Source organism: Phalaenopsis equestris, unplaced genomic scaffold (assembly GCF_001263595.1).
Source record: "Phalaenopsis equestris unplaced genomic scaffold, ASM126359v1 Scaffold000051, whole genome shotgun sequence".
Lineage (NCBI taxonomy): Eukaryota > Viridiplantae > Streptophyta > Magnoliopsida > Asparagales > Orchidaceae > Phalaenopsis > Phalaenopsis equestris.
In genome coordinates this window covers 48,506-68,133 of record NW_018164493.1, presented here as the reverse complement: position 1 = coordinate 68,133, position 19,628 = coordinate 48,506, and the positions used below count along the sequence as shown (strand labels likewise).

General features: G+C 40.1%; 1 protein-coding gene across 2 annotated transcripts in view; it reads right to left on the bottom strand.

The window, feature by feature from the left end:
• Positions 1 to 19,628, bottom strand: part of LOC110019144 (phosphoglucan phosphatase DSP4, amyloplastic) — a gene marked incomplete at its 5' end in the record, with an annotated part of 70,763 nt that overhangs the window by 20,232 nt on the left and 30,903 nt on the right. For both annotated transcript variants that reach the window (XR_002293431.1, XM_020716720.1), the window contains 1 exon segment: positions 5,475 to 5,534. Coding sequence is in view for 1 of the 2 variants with exons in the window: in XM_020716720.1 (XP_020572379.1) it covers positions 5,475 to 5,534 (60 nt within the window).

Sequence of the window (19,628 nt, the reverse complement as noted above, 5' to 3'; positions counted from 1 at the left end):
CAACTGGTAAAGGCTATTTCCGAGAGGCGGTGGCGGGCAGGGAAGACGGTGGCAATGGCAAGGAATGCATGGGAATATAGGAGAGCCAAAGGAGGGCATTCCCTGAAAGGGTGGTCCTAGTTTGCAACAGCAAGGAGGAAGTTGAAAACAAAGAGGAGTTGCAACTATGGCAACAAGTTGGAAAAAGAGAAATGGAGGGAAGAGAGGCTGTAACAGCAGAAAACAACTGGTAAAGGCTATTTCCGAGAGGCGGTGGCGAGCAGGGAAGACGGTGGCGAGCAGGGAATGCATGGGACTATAGGAGAGCCAAAGGAGGGCATTCCCTCGGCTGAGACAGTGAGGATGGTGGTTAGACAACGAGGAACTGTATGAATAACAACTACGGCGACTGTTCGGAGGGCGGTTGCAACAAGTGAGGGAAGTTGGGAGCGATGTAGGGGGATATATATATAATAAGAGGATGGTAAAGAGTGGCCAAGAGGGCTAGTCGGCTTTACAATAACAAAAAACCTAAACTGGCTCGGTCTAGGCATGAAAACGACAACCCAAAAGAGAGCGGAACTGTAGTATATCGCAGAAAAGGGAGTCGTACTATAGCAGGGACTTAGAAACAAAGGTACCCGCATCTGAGTAGCTCCCGCATCATTGCATGTTCTATTATTTGTTAATTGACCCGATTTTTATATCCTACATTTACTCGTTATGATGAACATTTAGGCATTGATACGAACTACGATACAAAAATTCTTAAGAGTTAAAGTGATTCCTAATAAAGCTTTTGTGCAAACTAAGAACTTGAAATTAGAGAATAAAATAAAAAATATAAGACAACCCCAATAGTTAAGTCTTATGGCAGTACAAAAAAATGCCTTACTCCCTAAAATTTTCAATCTCCATTAGCACTAAGAGAAGTACAAAAAGAATTTCATTCAATCAAAAATAATTAATTCAAATGTAAAATTAAAAGAGAATCTTAATGGGATGTTATATTTATAATCATAAAACTTTTTTGAATTGGCAAAAAAAATCAAAAGATAAGTTGCAACCTTATCCTGAAATCAAAAGAAAATAATATCACAACCATGATCACCTAATAGAACTTATCCTACTTTCTAGAAGTCTCATTTGTATAACAATTCTGAACAGATAAAGTTCAGAAAGTAGGCATTGAGAATGACCTACATTGGCGTAAGGATTGTGGAATACGATAACGCCTGCAATGTCGAAGCTGCGAATGCGTGAAGGAAATACCACAAGAAAAATTATGATCACCAAGTACACAAGTTCCAGGTTAAACTATAAGTTAGAAGTCAGCGTGAAAATTCAATGCAATCGCAGATAAGTGAATATATTGATATACATTTCTTTTAGACCTCAAGCATGCCGAAGAAAATTTTTAGAAGATAAATTTTAAATTGCAAGTCAAAATGAAAATCTTATGTAATCATAGATGGTCACTGGAGATTACCAAAAGAACTTTATGTGCTTCGCTTAGTTTATATCCTAGAACCCAGTACATATAGGCCAACTGCAATCAACAAAGTTTTAAAACAATGTTAGCAACATGTCTGCCAGTTCAAGAAAATTAGAACATATTATCAAAAGTATCAACAAATGTGGCACCATCAGAAAAAAGGTCGGATAAAATACTAAACTTTAGTTTAAAATTTAACACCCCAGCCAACAAGAAGTTTAGAGCTAGGGATCACTGAAATTAAGTCTAAAAAGGTACCATAAATAGGGATAATTTTAGTGATGATGGTAACTGTAGGAAAAACTAAATAGAGATGCTACTAAGACCATCTTCCCGAAGTTGCAAAACCACAAAACTTCCTTCCAGATAAAGAAACTCAAAAATAATTATTGAGTTACAACAGGGAGGTTTATAATTAAAATATTTCTATTGTACCTATGGTAACATAAATAAAGGTAGTTCAAAATGATCTAATGAAGAATATGTATTGGGCGACTCTCAAAAAGGAACAAACGAAAAATTAGGATTCCTAAAACCAGAACCAGCTAGCTGGGGATGTAACCTATAAGACAAAAACTAGAGGCAAGCTGATACGCCAGCTCTTCCAGTTGCGTCGGCTATGCCAGAATCTGGACAGGCATCGGTCCAGCAGGAAGCAGTCTGAACCGGCCAGACCAAGTCAGCACAACCTAGGGGGCAGAAACCCTTAGGAGCAGTCGGGATGATTCCAGCGGTCGGATGAGGCCCAAGAAAAAACGCAAAATATTATAGCTAAAAAACATCAAATGAAATCACTCAAATGTTCTTAAAACAGGAAATAAAGAACACAGACACAACCAAGCCCTTAGGGAGAAGAAGAAGAGGGCCGATCCGGCTGGACAACGAGAGCGAAGTGGTGTGAGGGTCTGGGACAACAGGGAGGGTAACTGGAAGGGAAGATGACAACTGGTGGAGTTGTAGGAAGGTAAGGCAGTAGCAAGTTTGGGTGTAGATTGGTCAGTTGCAGGGGTTGGAGCCGTATGCAGGTGGCTGGTGGCAACAGTAGAGGCATAGGATAGGCTGGCAGCAACGGTAGTGGGATTGGGCGAGGCTGGCAACAACAGATAGAGGGAGGGCCGACAATCACAGCAACAAGGAAGAAGGGCGCAGGGATGGAAACAACGAGTAGGGAAAAAGGATTAGGTTAGGAGTAGGTAGAGGTAGTCACCATATCGAAGCAGGATCCAGTAAGAGCACCAGTTGTCCTCGGATATAACCCAAACAGAGAGCAGAATACCTAAAAGAAAATATTTAAAATCTGCAAAAAACTAAACCCTAGACAACATCAACATATATTGATAGTAGGCGAAATAGGGGGGAAGGGTGGCAATTCCTGCACCATTGGAGTGTCGGCCAGTCCAACCTCTTTGCTGGACCAGTCGATCCAGCCCTAGGCCTACACCGGTCTCCCAAAGTTAGGGAAACTTGGACTACAGTTGTTGATACTTTTGGGTCCTCATAATATGATGTCAAGTCTGCGGCATTGCAAGTAGCAAAAACATTGTAAACCCCTGGCAAGTCGATCTTGTAAGCGTTGTCATTCAGCATCCGGAGTATTTTAAAAGGTCCATCAGCTCGGGGCTTGAGTTTTCCGAATGCTCCCGCAGAAAATCTTTCTTACTTCCTTCAACCGAATCCACACTAGATCCCCTTCTTGAGAAGTCATCTTCTTTCTGGACTTGTTTGTTATGCTTGGTACTTAAGGTTTTGTTTAGCGATTTTATTAGAATATAACCCAAGATGTTTTCTTATTGATGCCTAGTAAGGAAACAAATAAAAAAAGAATAAAGGAAAAAAAGAAATGTAAATAAAAGAAAATCAAAGCAATTCATACATAAATATGAATATTAATATTCTAATATTTTAATACTTCCCCTCAAGTTAAAACATAGATGTCATTCATGTTCAAATTGGATATGAAATCATCGAACAGTGGTCGGGGAAGGTTTCTTGTGAGAATATCTGTCAGTTGGTCACAAGATGGCATAAACGGAAAACAAATTTCCCCGGACTCGAGCTTTTTCTTAATGAAGTGACGGTTAATCTCAATATGCTTGGTGCGATTATGCTGAAACGGGTTGTGAACAATGCTAATGACAGTCTTGTTATCACAAAACTGTAGCGGAGCGGAGACTGTCATACGGAATTCGTAGAGCATGATGTGTAACTAGAGAGCTTCACCAATTCCTAAGGACATGGAACGAAATGTAGTTCTGCACTGCTTCGAGTAACTACAAACTGCTTCTTGCTTTTCTATGTGAGCAGATTTCCCCATACAAACGAGCAGTACCCCAAGGTAGATCGTAGATCATGGACAGACACCTGATCTGCATCTGTGTAAACAGCAATAGAATGAGAGGTGTGACGGGAAAAAAACAAACATGAGCCCGGTGTGCCTTTTAAATAATGCAGAATCAAGTGGATAGCTTGGAGGTGTGCTCATAGGGATCATGAATGAATTGACTTGCTATCCCAACTGTGTAGCATAAGTAGTGGCGTGTAAGACAAGGTAGATGAGTTTCCCAACAAGGCGCTGGTAGTGAGTCTTGTTTACAGAAACTATATTAAGAACATCAAGAAGTATTTCATTTGGATCTATCGGGATAGACATTGGTTTGCACATAAGAAGATTGTTCTTTGTCAAAAAATTAAGTACATATTTTCGTTGAAACAGGAAAATATCTTGAGATGACCGAGCAATTTTCATTCCTACGAAGTACCAAAGAGATCTCAAATCCTTAATTTCAATGGAAGCAACAAGAATGTCTTTCAAAAATTCTAATGTCGGTAGATCATTACTTGTAAGAACAATATCATCAACATAGACCATAAGAATATCTATCTGACCGTTGGAGGAATGTCAGAAGAAGAAAGTGTGGTCTATTGAGGCTAAGTGAATCCATGGCCTACCACCACCTTGGTGAATTTCCCGAAATATATATATAATAAGAGGATGGTAAAGAGTGGCCAAGAGGGCTAGTCGGCTTTACAATAACAAAAAACCTAAACTGGCTCGGTCTAGGCATGAAAACGACAACCCAAAAGAGAGCGGAACTGTAGTATATCGCAGAAAAGGGAGTCGTACTATAGCAGGGACTTAGAAACAAAGGTACCCGCATCTGAGTAGCTCCCGCATCATTGCATGTTCTATTATTTGTTAATTGACCCGATTTTTATATCCTACATTTACTCGTTATGATGAACATTTAGGCATTGATACGAACTACGATACAAAAATTCTTAAGAGTTAAAGTGATTCCTAATAAAGCTTTTGTGCAAACTAAGAACTTGAAATTAGAGAATAAAATAAAAAATATAAGACAACCCCAATAGTTAAGTCTTATGGCAGTACAAAAAAATGCCTTACTCCCTAAAATTTTCAATCTCCATTAGCACTAAGAGAAGTACAAAAAGAATTTCATTCAATCAAAAATAATTAATTCAAATGTAAAATTAAAAGAGAATCTTAATGGGATGTTATATTTATAATCATAAAACTTTTTTGAATTGGCAAAAAAAATCAAAAGATAAGTTGCAACCTTATCCTGAAATCAAAAGAAAATAATATCACAACCATGATCACCTAATAGAACTTATCCTACTTTCTAGAAGTCTCATTTGTATAACAATTCTGAACAGATAAAGTTCAGAAAGTAGGCATTGAGAATGACCTACATTGGCGTAAGGATTGTGGAATACGATAACGCCTGCAATGTCGAAGCTGCGAATGCGTGAAGGAAATACCACAAGAAAAATTATGATCACCAAGTACACAAGTTCCAGGTTAAACTATAAGTTAGAAGTCAGCGTGAAAATTCAATGCAATCGCAGATAAGTGAATATATTGATATACATTTCTTTTAGACCTCAAGCATGCCGAAGAAAATTTTTAGAAGATAAATTTTAAATTGCAAGTCAAAATGAAAATCTTATGTAATCATAGATGGTCACTGGAGATTACCAAAAGAACTTTATGTGCTTCGCTTAGTTTATATCCTAGAACCCAGTACATATAGGCCAACTGCAATCAACAAAGTTTTAAAACAATGTTAGCAACATGTCTGCCAGTTCAAGAAAATTAGAACATATTATCAAAAGTATCAACAAATGTGGCACCATCAGAAAAAAGGTCGGATAAAATACTAAACTTTAGTTTAAAATTTAACACCCCAGCCAACAAGAAGTTTAGAGCTAGGGATCACTGAAATTAAGTCTAAAGAGGTACCATAAATAGGGATAATTTTAGTGATGATGGTAACTGTAGGAAAAACTAAATAGAGATGCTACTAAGACCATCTTCCCGAAGTTGCAAAACCACAAAACTTCCTTCCAGATAAAGAAACTCAAAAATAATTATTGAGTTACAACAGGGAGGTTTATAATTAAAATATTTCTAACTAAGACCATCTTCCCGAAGTTGCAAAACCACAAAGCTTCCTTCCAGATAAAGAAACTCAAATATAATTATTGAGTTACAACAGGGAGTTTTATAATTAAAATATTTCTTTTGTACCTATGGTAACATAAATAAAGGTAGTTCAAAATGATCTAATGAAGAATATGTATTGGGCGACTCTCAAAAAGGAACAAACGAAAAATTAGGATTCCTAAAACCAGAACCAGCTAGCTGGGGATGTAACCTATAAGACAAAAACTAGAGGCAAGCTGATACGCCAGCTCTTCCAGTTGCGTCGGCTATGCCAGAATCTGGACAGGCATCGGTCCAGCAGGAAGCAGTCTGAACCGGCCAGACCAAGTCAGCACAACCTAGGGGGCAGAAACCCTTAGGAGCAGTCGGGATGATTCCAGCGGTCGGATGAGGCCCAAGAAAAAAACGCAAAATATTATAGCTAAAAAACATCAAATGAAATCACACAAATGTTCTTAAAACAGGAAATAAAGAACACAGATACAACCAAGCCCTTAGGGAGAAGAAGAAGAGGGCCAATCCGGCTGGACAACGAGAGCGAAGTGGTCTGAGGGTCTGGGACAACAGGGAGGGTAACTGGAAGGGAAGATGACAACTGGTGGAGTTGTAGGAAGGTAAGGCAGTAGCAAGTTTGGGTGTAGATTGGTCAGTTGCAGGGGTTGGAGCCGTATGCAGGTGGCTGGTGGCAACAGTAGAGGCATAGGATAGGCTGGCAGCAACGGTAGTGGGATTGGGCGAGGCTGGCAACAACAGATAGAGGGAGGGCCGACAATCACAGCAACAAGGAAGAAGGGCGCAGGGATGGAAACAGCGAGTAGGGAAAAAGGATTAGGTTAGGAGTAGGTAGAGGTAGTCACCATATCGAAGCAGGATCCAGTAAGAGCACCAGTTGTCCTCGGATATAACCCAAACAGAGAGCAGAATACCTAAAAGAAAATATTTAAAATCTGCAAAAAACTAAACCCTAGACAACATCAACATATATTTATAGTAGGCGAAATAGGGGGGAAGGGTGGCAATTCCTGCACCATTGGAGTGTCGGCCAGTCCAACCTCTTTGCTGGACCAGTCGATCCAGCCCTAGGCCTACACCGGTCTCCCAAAGTTAGGGAAACTTGGACTACAGTTGTTGATACTTTTGGGTCCTCATAATATGATGTCAAGTCTGCGGCATTGCAAGTAGCAAAAACATTGTAAACCCCTGGCAAGTCGATCTTGTAAGCGTTGTCATTCAGCATCTGAAGTATTTTAAAAGGTCCATCAGCTCGGGGCTTGAGTTTTCCGAATGCTCCCGCAGAAAATCTTTCTTTCTTCCTTCAACCGAATCCACACTAGATCCCCTTCTTGAGAAATCATCTTCTTTCTGGACTTGTTTGTTATGCTTGGTACTTAAGGTTTTGTTTAGCGATTTTATTAGAATATAACCCAAGATGTTTTCTTATTGATGCCTAGTAAGGAAACAAATAAAAAAAGAATAAAGGAAAAAAAGAAAGGTAAATAAAAGAAAATCAAAGCAATTCATACATAAATATGAATATTAATATTCTAATATTTTAATACTTCCCCTCAAGTTAAAACATAGATGTCATTCATGTTCAAATTGGATATGAAATCATCGAACAGTGGTCGGGGAAGGTTTCTTGTGAGAATATCTGTCAGTTGGTCACAAGATGGCATAAACGGAAAACAAATTTCCCCGGACTCGAGCTTTTTCTTAATGAAGTGACGGTTAATCTCAATATGCTTGGTGCGATTATGCTGAAACGGGTTGTGAACAATGCTAATGACAGTCTTGTTATCACAAAACTGTAGCGGAGCGGAGACTGTCATACGGAATTCGTAGAGCATGATGTGTAACTAGAGAGCTTCACCAATTCCTAAGGACATGGAACGAAATGCAGTTCTGCACTGCTTCGAGTAACTACAAATTGCTTCTTGCTTTTCTATGTGAGCAGACTTCCCCATACAAACGAGCAGTACCCCAAGGTAGATCGTAGATCATGGACAGACACCTGATCTGCATCTGTGTAAACAGCAATAGAATGAGAGGTGTGACGGGAAAAAAACAAACATGAGCCCGGTGTGCCTTTTAAATAATGCAGAATCAAGTGGATAGCTTGGAGGTGTGCTCATAGGGATCATGAATGAATTGACTTGCTATCCCAACTGTGTAGCATAAGTAGTGGCGTGTAAGACAAGGTAGATGAGTTTCCCAACAAGGCGCTGGTAGTGAGTCTTGTTTACAGAAACTATATTAAGAACATCAAGAAGTATTTCATTTGGATCTATCGGGATAGACATTGGTTTGCACATAAGAAGATTGTTCTTTGTCAAAAAATTAAGTACATATTTTCGCTGAAACAGGAAAATATCTTGAGATGACCGAGCAATTTTCATTCCTACGAAGTACCAAAGAGATCTCAAATCCTTAATTTCAATGGAAGCAACAAGAATGTCTTTCAAAAATTCTAATGTCGGTAGATCATTACTTGTAAGAACAATATCATCAACATAGACCATAAGAATATCTATCTGACCGTTGGAGGAATGTCAGAAGAAGAAAGTGTGGTCTATTGAGGCTAAGTGAATCCATGGCCTACCACCACCTTGGTGAATTTCCCGAACCATACCTGTAGTGTTTGCTTCCATCCATAGAAGGATTTTCGCAGTATGCATACTTGCCCCTAGGAGGCAGTAGAGTCAAAGCCTGGAGAAAGAGCCATATAAACCTCATCGATAAGATCGCCGTTCAGGAACACATTGTTGACATCAAGCTAGAATAAGGATCAATCCGGATTTACTGCAAGGGATAAGAGGACACGAATGGTGTTTAATTTAGCAACCAGAGCAAATGTCTCCTCATGGTCAACTCTGTAGGTCTGTGAGTACCCTTTAGCGACCAACCGTGACTTATTGTGTTCAAAGGATCCATCAAATTTAAATTTGATGCTAAAAATCCATCGACATCCCACAACTTTCTTATCCCTTGGAAGATCAACAATGTTCCAAGTATGATTCCACTGAAGAGCATTCAACCCCTCCATCACAGCAGTTTTCCAGGCTAGGTCTACTAAGGCAACTGAAGAGTAGATGGAAGCTGATGATTGGTCAGGGTCATAGTAAATGCTCTATAGGTTGGTGATAATCTGCGAAGAGAAACATAGCTTGTCATGAGATTGAGCGAGTCTATCTGATTGCATACCTTACTAGGGGAACTGACTTCCTCATTTAGAGTAGGAACAATGTTGGAGATGTCGTCCAGAGGGGATTCAAGGTCCAGTAAGGAGTTAGCAAGCTCCAGAGCAGGTGCATTAGAACGAGTGTGTCGAGTGCAAACATGAGGAGTAGGAGGATGTGCTAGTGGAACCAAAGGGATACGGGGCTCCTTGGTGGTAGGAGTAGTGGGTGGAAATAAAGGAAAAGAGGGTTCCTCGATGGAAGGTGACGTGGGAGGAACATCCACAGGGGTAGGGTAAGAAACAGTATCAAGGAACTCTAGCTCCCCCTCTTTGGAGACTGAGTTAAGAAAGTAGGGAAAACATTCAAAAAGGGAGACATCAGCACTTACATAAAACTTATTTATGGTAGGGTCAAGACACTAATACCCCTTTTGAGTGACAGAGTATCCGAAGAAAACACATTTTATGGACATGGATCAAGTTTACTCCGAGTTGGGGCTGTGTTCCGAACAAAGGTTGTGCATCCAAAAATTTTGGGTAATAAGGCGGAGAAGACCCGATTATTAAGAAAGCACAATCTTAAGATAGCTAAAAGGGTACAAAAGTTGTGAATTTTTTAGCAAATTTTATTGATGAAATAAGTAACAGTAAGAATGACATCACTATCCCATTTTATTGAGAGCGGTACACGAGTTATGATGGAGGAAGTCCTATTTACTAAGATTTCTCTTAATATAGAGTTAAAAAGTTCATAGCCATTAATTATCAGTTTGAAGGGCTTGAATAGAAGTTTTGAATTTGGTCAAAGTGAAGGTGTGAAAATTTTTTAAAGTGACAACAACTTCAAATTTATCTTTTAAAATATAGACCCATGTCATTCGAGTGTGATCATCAATCAAAGTAAGGAACTTTCGTTTATTGATGTAGCTAGAAGCACGAGAAGGTCCCCATAAGTCACTGTGAATAAGAGCAAAATGAGTGAAAGGAGTACAATTGTGGGGTGGTTAAGAAACTCCATGTTGTTTAGCTAACTGGCAAGTTTTACATTTGAAATTAAAAGGATTTTTATTAGTAAACATCAATGGATATAGTTGTTTTAGAGACTGAAAACTAGGATGACCTAAATGACAGTGTAACAACATAATAGAACATTCAGTGAACTGAGATAAACTGCAACTACTGGGTGGAGTGTCCTCGTTCTCCATGTTTTCTCTTAGAAGAAGTAGAGTCCGCCTACCAGCTTAGCAGTTTACTTACAAATACTGGGTGGAGTGTCCTCGTTCTCCATGTTTTCTCTCAGAAGAAGTAGAGTCCGCCTACCAACTTAGCAGTTTCAATCATCCTCCAAACGATGATCCTAAATGACAAAAATATTGGATAAAAAATAAGCAACGCAATCAATATCATATGTCAACTTACAAACAGAAAAAAGTTACACTTTAGTAAAAGTACATGTAACATAAATTCCAGAATTAGATTAGCTGTTAAAACGACAAACACTTACCAGCAATGAAACTCTGGGATCCGTCAGAATTTTTAACAGTATTTTTTTCTGAGCAAGGATAGTACGTTAAGAAGGCTTGAGAATGTGGTTCGTTGCACCTGAATCAATGATCCATGGAGTAGAAGGGGCAAAAGAAGTGAGTGTCATAAGATTAGTGCCTTGACGAACGTGGGAGGTCAACGGGTCGGAAGAGAGAGGACTGGGTCCAAGCAGCTTGATTAAGTGCTCCATTTAACTTTTAAGAGAATTAAAGAGTTATGGATTGTTCTAGGTAGAAGCCGGTTGTACTGTGTTTGATTCAAAAGCTGTGGCAAGACCCTTGGCAGTGGAAGACTTGGTCGAAGTTTTAGATGCAGATTTCTAATGGAGTTTCCAACATTTATCAAGACCATAGTTGGGTTTGTGACAGTAATCACAAGTGGGGTGGACCAACCCGGGGTTGAACAATATTCGAGTCCATGGTGGATGCTTCGACAGATGGAGTGGATGCACCAAACATGACAAGCCTCTGGCTCTATTCGCAGCCAATCTCAAAGGAAGCAGCACGAGTAGAAGGAAGAGGATCTCAGCCAAGGATACGGCCCCGGACTTCATCAAGATCTTTGTTGAGACCTGTTAATAATTAGAGCATGCAATCCTTTTTGATAATTTTTTGGAAGAGAGTTAGGTTGGTCAGAGATTCCCAAGTATAATCATAATACATGTCGCATTCCATCCATAATGCAACAAGATCATTATAGTACTGGGTCATAGTCCTCGATCCTAGTTTTGCCTCACGGATTTTCCTAGATACCACATAGAGTTGGCTGGAATTCCCTACATCTGAGTAGGTATCACAGACTGTCGTCCAGAGGGCACTAGCGGAAGGAAAGAAAATATATGATCGGCCAATAGAAGTCTTCATGGAGTTGATCAGCCACAACATGATCATGAAATTCTCCACTTCCCATGTTTTATAAGTTGGGTCAGTTTTTGGACGTTCACGAATCACACCAGTGAGATGACCAAATTTCTCATATCTTTTGATGAACAGGGACACGGATTGGGACCATTGAAGAAAGTTACTGTCGTTTATTTTATGAGTTGTAATAAAAAAATTCATGTTGTTATTCTGTCCTCGGGTATGCAAAGGCACGGAGGTTGGAATTGATCCTCCGGTGGAATCAAGAACATCACCTGATGGCAGATCAGTGATGGAGGAACCTGTTGTGACTTCGATTGAGCCAAATGAGATGTTAGGTTGTCGAGACATCGTACAGTTCTGACTGCTTGGAGGAAGATTGTCAACATCTGAGTTGGAATGTTGATTTGATTGGAATAGAAGCCACAGAACTCTACCACTCGAATTTTTCAACTCCTCAAACATGTCTATTGCAACTTGTAATTCATCATATTTCTATTATGGGAACAGCAGAAAGAGTTGGATTTGCCTCTGATTTGCAGGAGACTGCTTCACGGGATATTCATATGGGAAAGGTTCCATGGCTGGCATCCGCGAGGGCGATAGATTTTTGTTTTATGGGAGCGGCTGAGAGAAGAACCGGCAGGGTAAAAATTACGAAACAGATAGGATTTCTATTACGCAGGAAGAACCAGTAGGGTAAAAATTATGAAACAGGTACGAGAAGAAAAGGCTCCAGGGAAAAAAGCAAAAAATAAATCAAGCAATGAAACACTGCGGGAAGAGTCGACAGCTAGGGTTTGATCATTGGCTCTAATATCATGTTAGAATAGAACCCGAGATATTTTCTTAGTGATACAAAGAGAGATATAAATACTCATTACAAGATCTACTATTAAGCAAACAAATAAAAACAAAATAAAGGGAAAAAGGAAAGTAAATCAAAGCAAATCAAAGCAATTAATACAGAAATTTGAATTTAATACTCAGATATTCTAAAAGATTTCAATCTCAACATCCTCGTGGAGCTTATGAATCTCGTGCACCTGTTCCTCAGCATCTTCGCTAATCTTTGATATCAGAAGAAGGGGTACTAATTCAAGTGGAGTGACTGGGTTGCGTCCATAGAAAATTTTGAATGGGGTGCATCCTGTAATCAGCGACACGAATCTGTTGTAATCAAGCTTGGCCTGCGCTAGAATCAGATCTCACTGCTTAATATTCTTCTTAACAAAATTTCTCAGTAGAATTCTAAAGCCCCTGTTCAATACCTCCGTCTGAGAGTAAACTGCAAAACTGAATTGAAATTTAGTGTCTAATTGTCCCTAAAGAGTCCTCCCAAACTAAATTAGAAACTTAACATTCATGTCTGAAGTGATTGGTCCTGAGTATCCCACGTAATCTCACGATCTCCCTACAATACAAATCAACGGCATGCAATGCATCTAGTATCCAATGGCACTGAACAAAATGCATCATCTTATAGAATTAATCTACCACGACCATGACTAAATCTTCGTTCCGTTTAGTCCCTCTAGTATTGGTAATGAGGTGTATAACCTTGCATTCTGCCTTTTGTTTTTGTCATATGATAAATCCTGCAGTAGCTGACATGTTGCTCCACATATCTCGCTATTCAGGGCCCAAAAAAATGTTCTCTCGCAAGTGATAGAAACTTATCCCAACCAAAATGCCCTGCAAGTCCTCCAATGTAGCTTTCCTGAACAATTGACTCCCTCAATGAACATATAGGAATGCATAACTTACTCTGGTAGAGGAAGTATCCATCAGCTCTGTAGTACTGCTCAGTAGGCTTCTCCTGACACTATTCCCAGATTTTCCTGAAAAACCTCGTCTGTCTTGTAAAGCTCATTTACTGCCTTAAAGTCCACAACGCAAGTCCGCATCGCAGTGGTCAACAGTGATGATGCTTAGTGCAATTACTGCCCCGTTCTGACTCTCTGCCTTGTGCTTAAGCACGAACTGGAACAATGCTAAGAACTCCACCCAACTTGGTTGTCAGCCCTTTAGTTTATTGTGGTTGTTTAAGAACTTCAAGGCTTCATGGTTCGTGAACAATGTAAACTCGCTCGTCAGTAGATAATAGCTTTAGTGCTTAAGAGCTCTCATAATAACATAAAACTCCTTATCATACGTCAAGTATTTCCTCCTGGAATCATTCAGCTTCTCGCCGAAAAAGGCAAAAGAGTGACCTACTTGGCTCAACACTACTATTCCCACGTTGGTTGTACCACACTCAACCTCAAATAGCTGGTTGAAGTATGGTAATGCCAAGACAGGTGCTCAAATCACCTTCTCTTTGAGTGCATTGATACTATTCTGAGCTACCTATGTTCACTGAAATTTCTCTCCCTTCAATAGCTCTATTAGTGGAGCGGTGATGGTGCTGAAGCTCCAGATGAATTGTCTATAAAACGCCACTAGTCCCAGAAACTACCTCAGCTCGGTGAACGACTGCAGTGCAGTCCAACTCACAATGGTCTCGATCTTTATAGAATCCATTTGAATGTCTGTGCTAGATATGATATAACCCAAAAAGCATATATGATTTGTCATAAAGTAACACTTCTTTAAATGAGCATATAGCTTCTCTGCTTGTAATACCTCGAATACCACTCTCAAGTGATGTTAGTACTCCTCAAATTGGTTGTATACTAGAATGTCGTGAAAATAAACCGCCACAAACTTCTCAATGTGAGCCCAGAACACCTGATTCATCAACAACATAAAAATGTTGGGCACGTTTGACAATCCGAATGGCATAATTGTCCACTCATATAAACAATCTCATGTCTTGAAAGCGGACTTCCACTCATCTCCTGCCCTCATTTTGATATGGTGAAACCAACTACGGAAGTCAATCTTGAAATATATAATGGCTCTCTGCAACTAATCCAAGAGGTTGTTTAGGTGAGTTATAGGAAATCAATATTTGATGATAATCTTGTTGATGGCTCTGCTGCCAATGCTCATCTGCCACGAATCATCCTTCCTAGGTAACATCAGAGCGGGGATAGCATACGGACTGGTACCTAGAGCCAACCCTCACGTAACGAGATCCTATATTTGTCGCTACAACTCCACGTACTCCGCAAGTCTCAATCTATAGGCAGGTTGATTTGGTAACACTGATCCAGGAATGAGATCTATGGCATGGTGAATGTCCCTTGGTGGAGGTAATCCCTCAGAAAGACTGTCAACAATCACATCTTGGAAGTCATATAGTAATGGTTGTAGTAGTGATGATATCTCACTCTCCTTGATTCACTCTAGTAGGAACAATGTCAGTGCCATCGGTGCATTCTAAACTGACCACATGAAGGTGGCCCTTGAGACTAATACTCCTATGTGCCTCTGACACCTCTCGCATCCTTAACAGATAACAGCATAATGCATTTCCCATCCTTTTTAAAAGAGTAAGTATTCTTGAAGTCGTCGTGTTGAGACTTGCAGTCGAACTGTCAAGGTCTTTCCAACAGATAAGGCAGACGTCAATTAGAACCACATCATACAACACATGCTCTTGTAACTGATCCCCAATTAAAAATTCAACTAAGCACTGCTAATCCAAAAGTATCTTGTTTCTCTTCTTCAATCAGGTAAGGGAATAGGACTGGAGATGATTCTGCATGGCCAATCCCAATTTTTTCACTATCAGCGTAGACACCACATTTTCACAACTCCCAGTGTAATGATCAAACTGCAAACCTTGGCCATTGCAGTACACTTGGTGCGAAAGTTACTGTGCCTCAGCCATGATTGATCTCGTTCCGGCTCTGACTGAAGAACTCTCTGTATGACTAACAAGTCTCCCTCCTCACCCTGAAGCTGATGTTCTTCCTATGGACAATCATCTGACTCCTCATCTTCCACCTCCTCGAGACGCCCTGATATGTGATTGTGACAACTCCGCTTCACTCTCCTAAAGGCTATGTGTCTGTAGTCGTGGCACCTGAAACAGCTCTTGGCAGGCACTGTACTGAAAGAGATACCCTTTTTTGGATTCTTTCTAGTCGGATCTATCTTTTCACTCAAAAGTTCTGTCTTGCCAACTCTGTCAGAGATACCCTTGTCAGTCGTGGTAGCTGTAGATGACTGTCTAATTAAAGACTGGGCAGGCACTGTACTGAAAGAGATACCCTTTTTTGGCTTCTTTCTAGTCGGATCTATCTTTTCACTCAAATGTTCTGTCTTGCCAACTCTGTCAGAGATACCCTTATCGGTCGTGGTAGCTGTAGATGACTGTCTAATTGAAGACTGCTGCCCGAATGAGGATTGCTACCTGTTTTGTTTTTTGTTTTCTATCTTCAAAGCTAAGGTTTGAACATCCCTCAACAACCAGTATGGTTGTAACTGCACAACATTGCTAATCATAGGCTTCAAGCCCCTCAAATTTCGTGTTATGGTTTCTCTGGCTGGACTAACTCACACTTCATCTGCAATCAACCAGTATGGTTGTAACTGCACAACATTGCTAATGATAGGCTTCAAGACCCTCAAATTCCGTGTTATGGTTTCTCTGGCTCGACTAACTCACACTTCATCTGCAACTACTTGAATTGTGAGTTGAACTCCTCTATTGAAAGGTCTCTGTTGTAGGTGGTGGAGTCTCAAAAACATGTCCCGATGGTATTGAAGTGGAATATAATTCCTCTGCATCTCTTTCCTCATCTTTTCCCTCTTGGTAATCTTATCATTGTTTTCTATTTTCCTTTGTTTCTCCTAATTTTCCCACCATAAAGAGAAGCTCTTTTTCAAATTGATGGCTATTAAATTCACCCGCTTATCCTATGTCACCGTCCTAAGATTCGTTCAACAGATTGCAGCCAATAGAAAAAATCATATAAATTCATATCTCCATCAAACTCTGGTAGATCCACTTCGATGTTGAAGTCCCTGTGTCCTCCATATGTGGGTTCCTCTCTCAACCTTCTATGAAACTAAAGCTCGAAGAGGTAGGACCATTATTCCTCGTCATTGATGTCTTCCCTGTGGAACGAATTTAGATGCTCGTCCATGTCACCCCCTCAACACTAGTTTGTGGTTGAGAGAAATCTCCCTCTAGGTTTCATCATGATACCAGATTTAACCCGAAAAAGCACAAAACACAAAATATTATAGATAAAAATATCAAAAGTAATCACACAAATGTTCTTAAAACAGAAAATAAAGAACACTGACACAAATAAGCCTCTAGGGTGAGGACCGAGGGGGCGAATCCGGCTGGATGGCAAGAGGAAGGTGGTTTGAGGGTTTGCAGCAATAGGGAGGGTGGTCGGAAGGGAAGATGACAGCTGGTGGAGCTGTAGGAAGGTGGGGCAACAACAAATTTGGGTGCAGGATGGCCAGTTGCAAGAATCAGTCTGATGGGATGGTAGAACTGAAGCAGAAGGATTACCAACCATATTACCCACAATAGGTTCTAGTATATATGAAGTATGAGTTGCCTCTACACTGGATATTTCCTGAAAAAAGTGGAGCTATGAGGCTCTCATAATTATCAGTCTGAACACTATCATTTATAGGTAATAGTCCATTAATACTATTTTTTATGGGGTTTGAAGGTATCAGCATCACATTACTCGCAGTAACAGTAACAGCAGTGTCATGGGAGGTTCCTCAGGGGCAATAGACACTTCATGTCTGGTAGTATCCTCCCCAGGTGGAACTAAAGTATCAATAGCAGTGGGGTTAGACCCATCCTTATTCACTTGAACCTTAGATTTCAAATTTGGATGAAACTTGTGGCATTTATCAAGGACATGAGCAAACATCTTACAGTGGGTACAATATAAGGGTCTGTGCTCCATGACGATTTGTTGCCAATAAACATTATGGGTTGTACCCAGCCAAACTTCAATAACATCAGAGCAAGTAATACCCCTTTCCACAAGTATTCTGGCCATCGAGGGTCTGGTTAGGTTGAAAGTAGGCATATCTAGTTTTTTCAAAGGATCGCCAAGGATGGCCCCAATAGAGTAGAGAACCTGATGATGAAAAAAATGTAACTTGAGACTAGGTAAACTAAATCATACCGGTACAGTGAGAGATTCATAATTTGGGTCGAAATTAGGAGACCACTTGAGTAGCTTCATAGGTTTACCAGCAATGTTAAGATATTTTTTGAGGAAAATCCGAGTGTAGTCTTTAGGCACGGTTAACTGAATCAAAACATGTCTCTCATCTATGAGCCCCACTTTCCACTTTCCTGCTAATTTGAGGTCATCAAAACTTTTTCTGATAACCTCCATAGGTGGGTGTCCCCACTGAAATTTCCCAATGAGAGCAAACTTGAAATTATCAGTCAGGGTTGAAATTTCCGACTCTGAGAAAAAGAGTGTTACTTCCCACTTTTCCTGCTTGTATTCTTAATAAAAATGCATTCTTAATAAAGGGACACCAACCTGTACCATAACAATTCTCCTTATAACTTGAGGGGAACACAACCACCGTCTCCCCCTCAAGATTACACACAACGTGGGCAAATGAGGTTTTGCCCGGTTCACCCCAAGAAGAAGGAAGCTCCATCGAGAAGCCAATCGAACAAGAGCAAGGGGCTGAAGAGGTCGGGGCGCTGCGCAGAAGACAGTAAACCGCAAACAGGTGATGCGAACTGTAGGGCACAGGCATCGTTCGCGGACAATTCCTGTGTGAAGGCGTCGTTCGCGGACGATTCCTGTGCGAAGCGTCTTGTTCCTGTCTGGCATCGTTCAAGAATAGTCTTATTACCCTATTTAATGATTGAAACTTCAAAAAAAAAAAACATATAAAAAAAATATATATATATATATATATATATATATATATATATATATATATATATATATATATTAAAAAAGCCTAAGGGCTAAAATATTAAAGAGAAAAGTATACAAATAGGTTGTATTAGTTGGCCCAAAAATAAGTATCCAACCCACACGGTACAACACACACAAAAACCCCAAAAAAAGAAAGGGTACGTATAAAAATCAAGAAAACCTAAAATCACCAAGGCGCGGAAAAAGTGAAGGTCGTCCAAATTTAGTTATGTCCATGCCTCTAGTTTTTGGAAGAGATCCAACTAACAAATTGGTAAGATGCGTGTCATTACCCGAAGTAACCAAAGTATAATCTATAAGATTCCTGAGCTCAAGTAGATCTTCATTCTTCTTCTTCCTCCTAGAAGTGTAAATCTGTCATTCCTCATCCGAAGAATCAGTCTGATGAGATAGTAGAGCTGTAGCAAAAGAATTACCAACCATTGTAACCATAATAGGTTCTGGTATATGTGAAGTATGAGTTAGTTGTCGCCTCTACACAAGAACACAAGATCCTGAAGATGGGAGGCTGCAAGGTTCTCCTGATTATCAGTTTGAACACTATCCTTTGTAGATAATAGTTCTTCAATATTGTTTTCAATAAGGTTTGAAGGCGTAGGTTGCCCAGCAGAGCCATCTAGCATCACATCAATCGCAACAGATGCAACAAATGCAGACGCGAGCCGTCGGCGTCGAAGAGACGTAGTAATGTCGGGATGAAGCAAAGGATGAGCGAGAGTCAACGAAACAGACGTGAGGTGCGAGCCCTCTCCTTTTTAGCGACATAATCAAATGAGACGGAAATCGCCATTGGAATCCCTAGCAGAGCTCCCGACCGTAGCCGACATTGTAGAACATATATATATATATATATATATGGATGCATGCATGCATTTATAATAGGTTAAATTGGGGGAGGGGGAGGCAATTCCCGCCGCATTGGAGTGCAGCAGGTCCAACCTCCCTGCCAGACATAAGGGTGTAAACGAGTTGAAAACGCGCGAGCCCAGTCTCAACTCTTGTTTCGCTCGTTAAAAAATACCACTCTATGCTCGGCTCGTTTATATTTCGAACAAAAAAAATGTGTTCGTGTTCGGTTCTTTTGCTTAACGAAACCCAACACAAGTTATTTGCGAACAAAGAGTGGTTTTGGCAACCCACTCATGCAACTGTAGGATATTAAGGGTTGGGGCGAGATGATTTAAATATAATTTTATTATATATAAATATATATATATATATATATATATATGCTCTCTTTGTGAATTCCGTGCACGTGAGACAC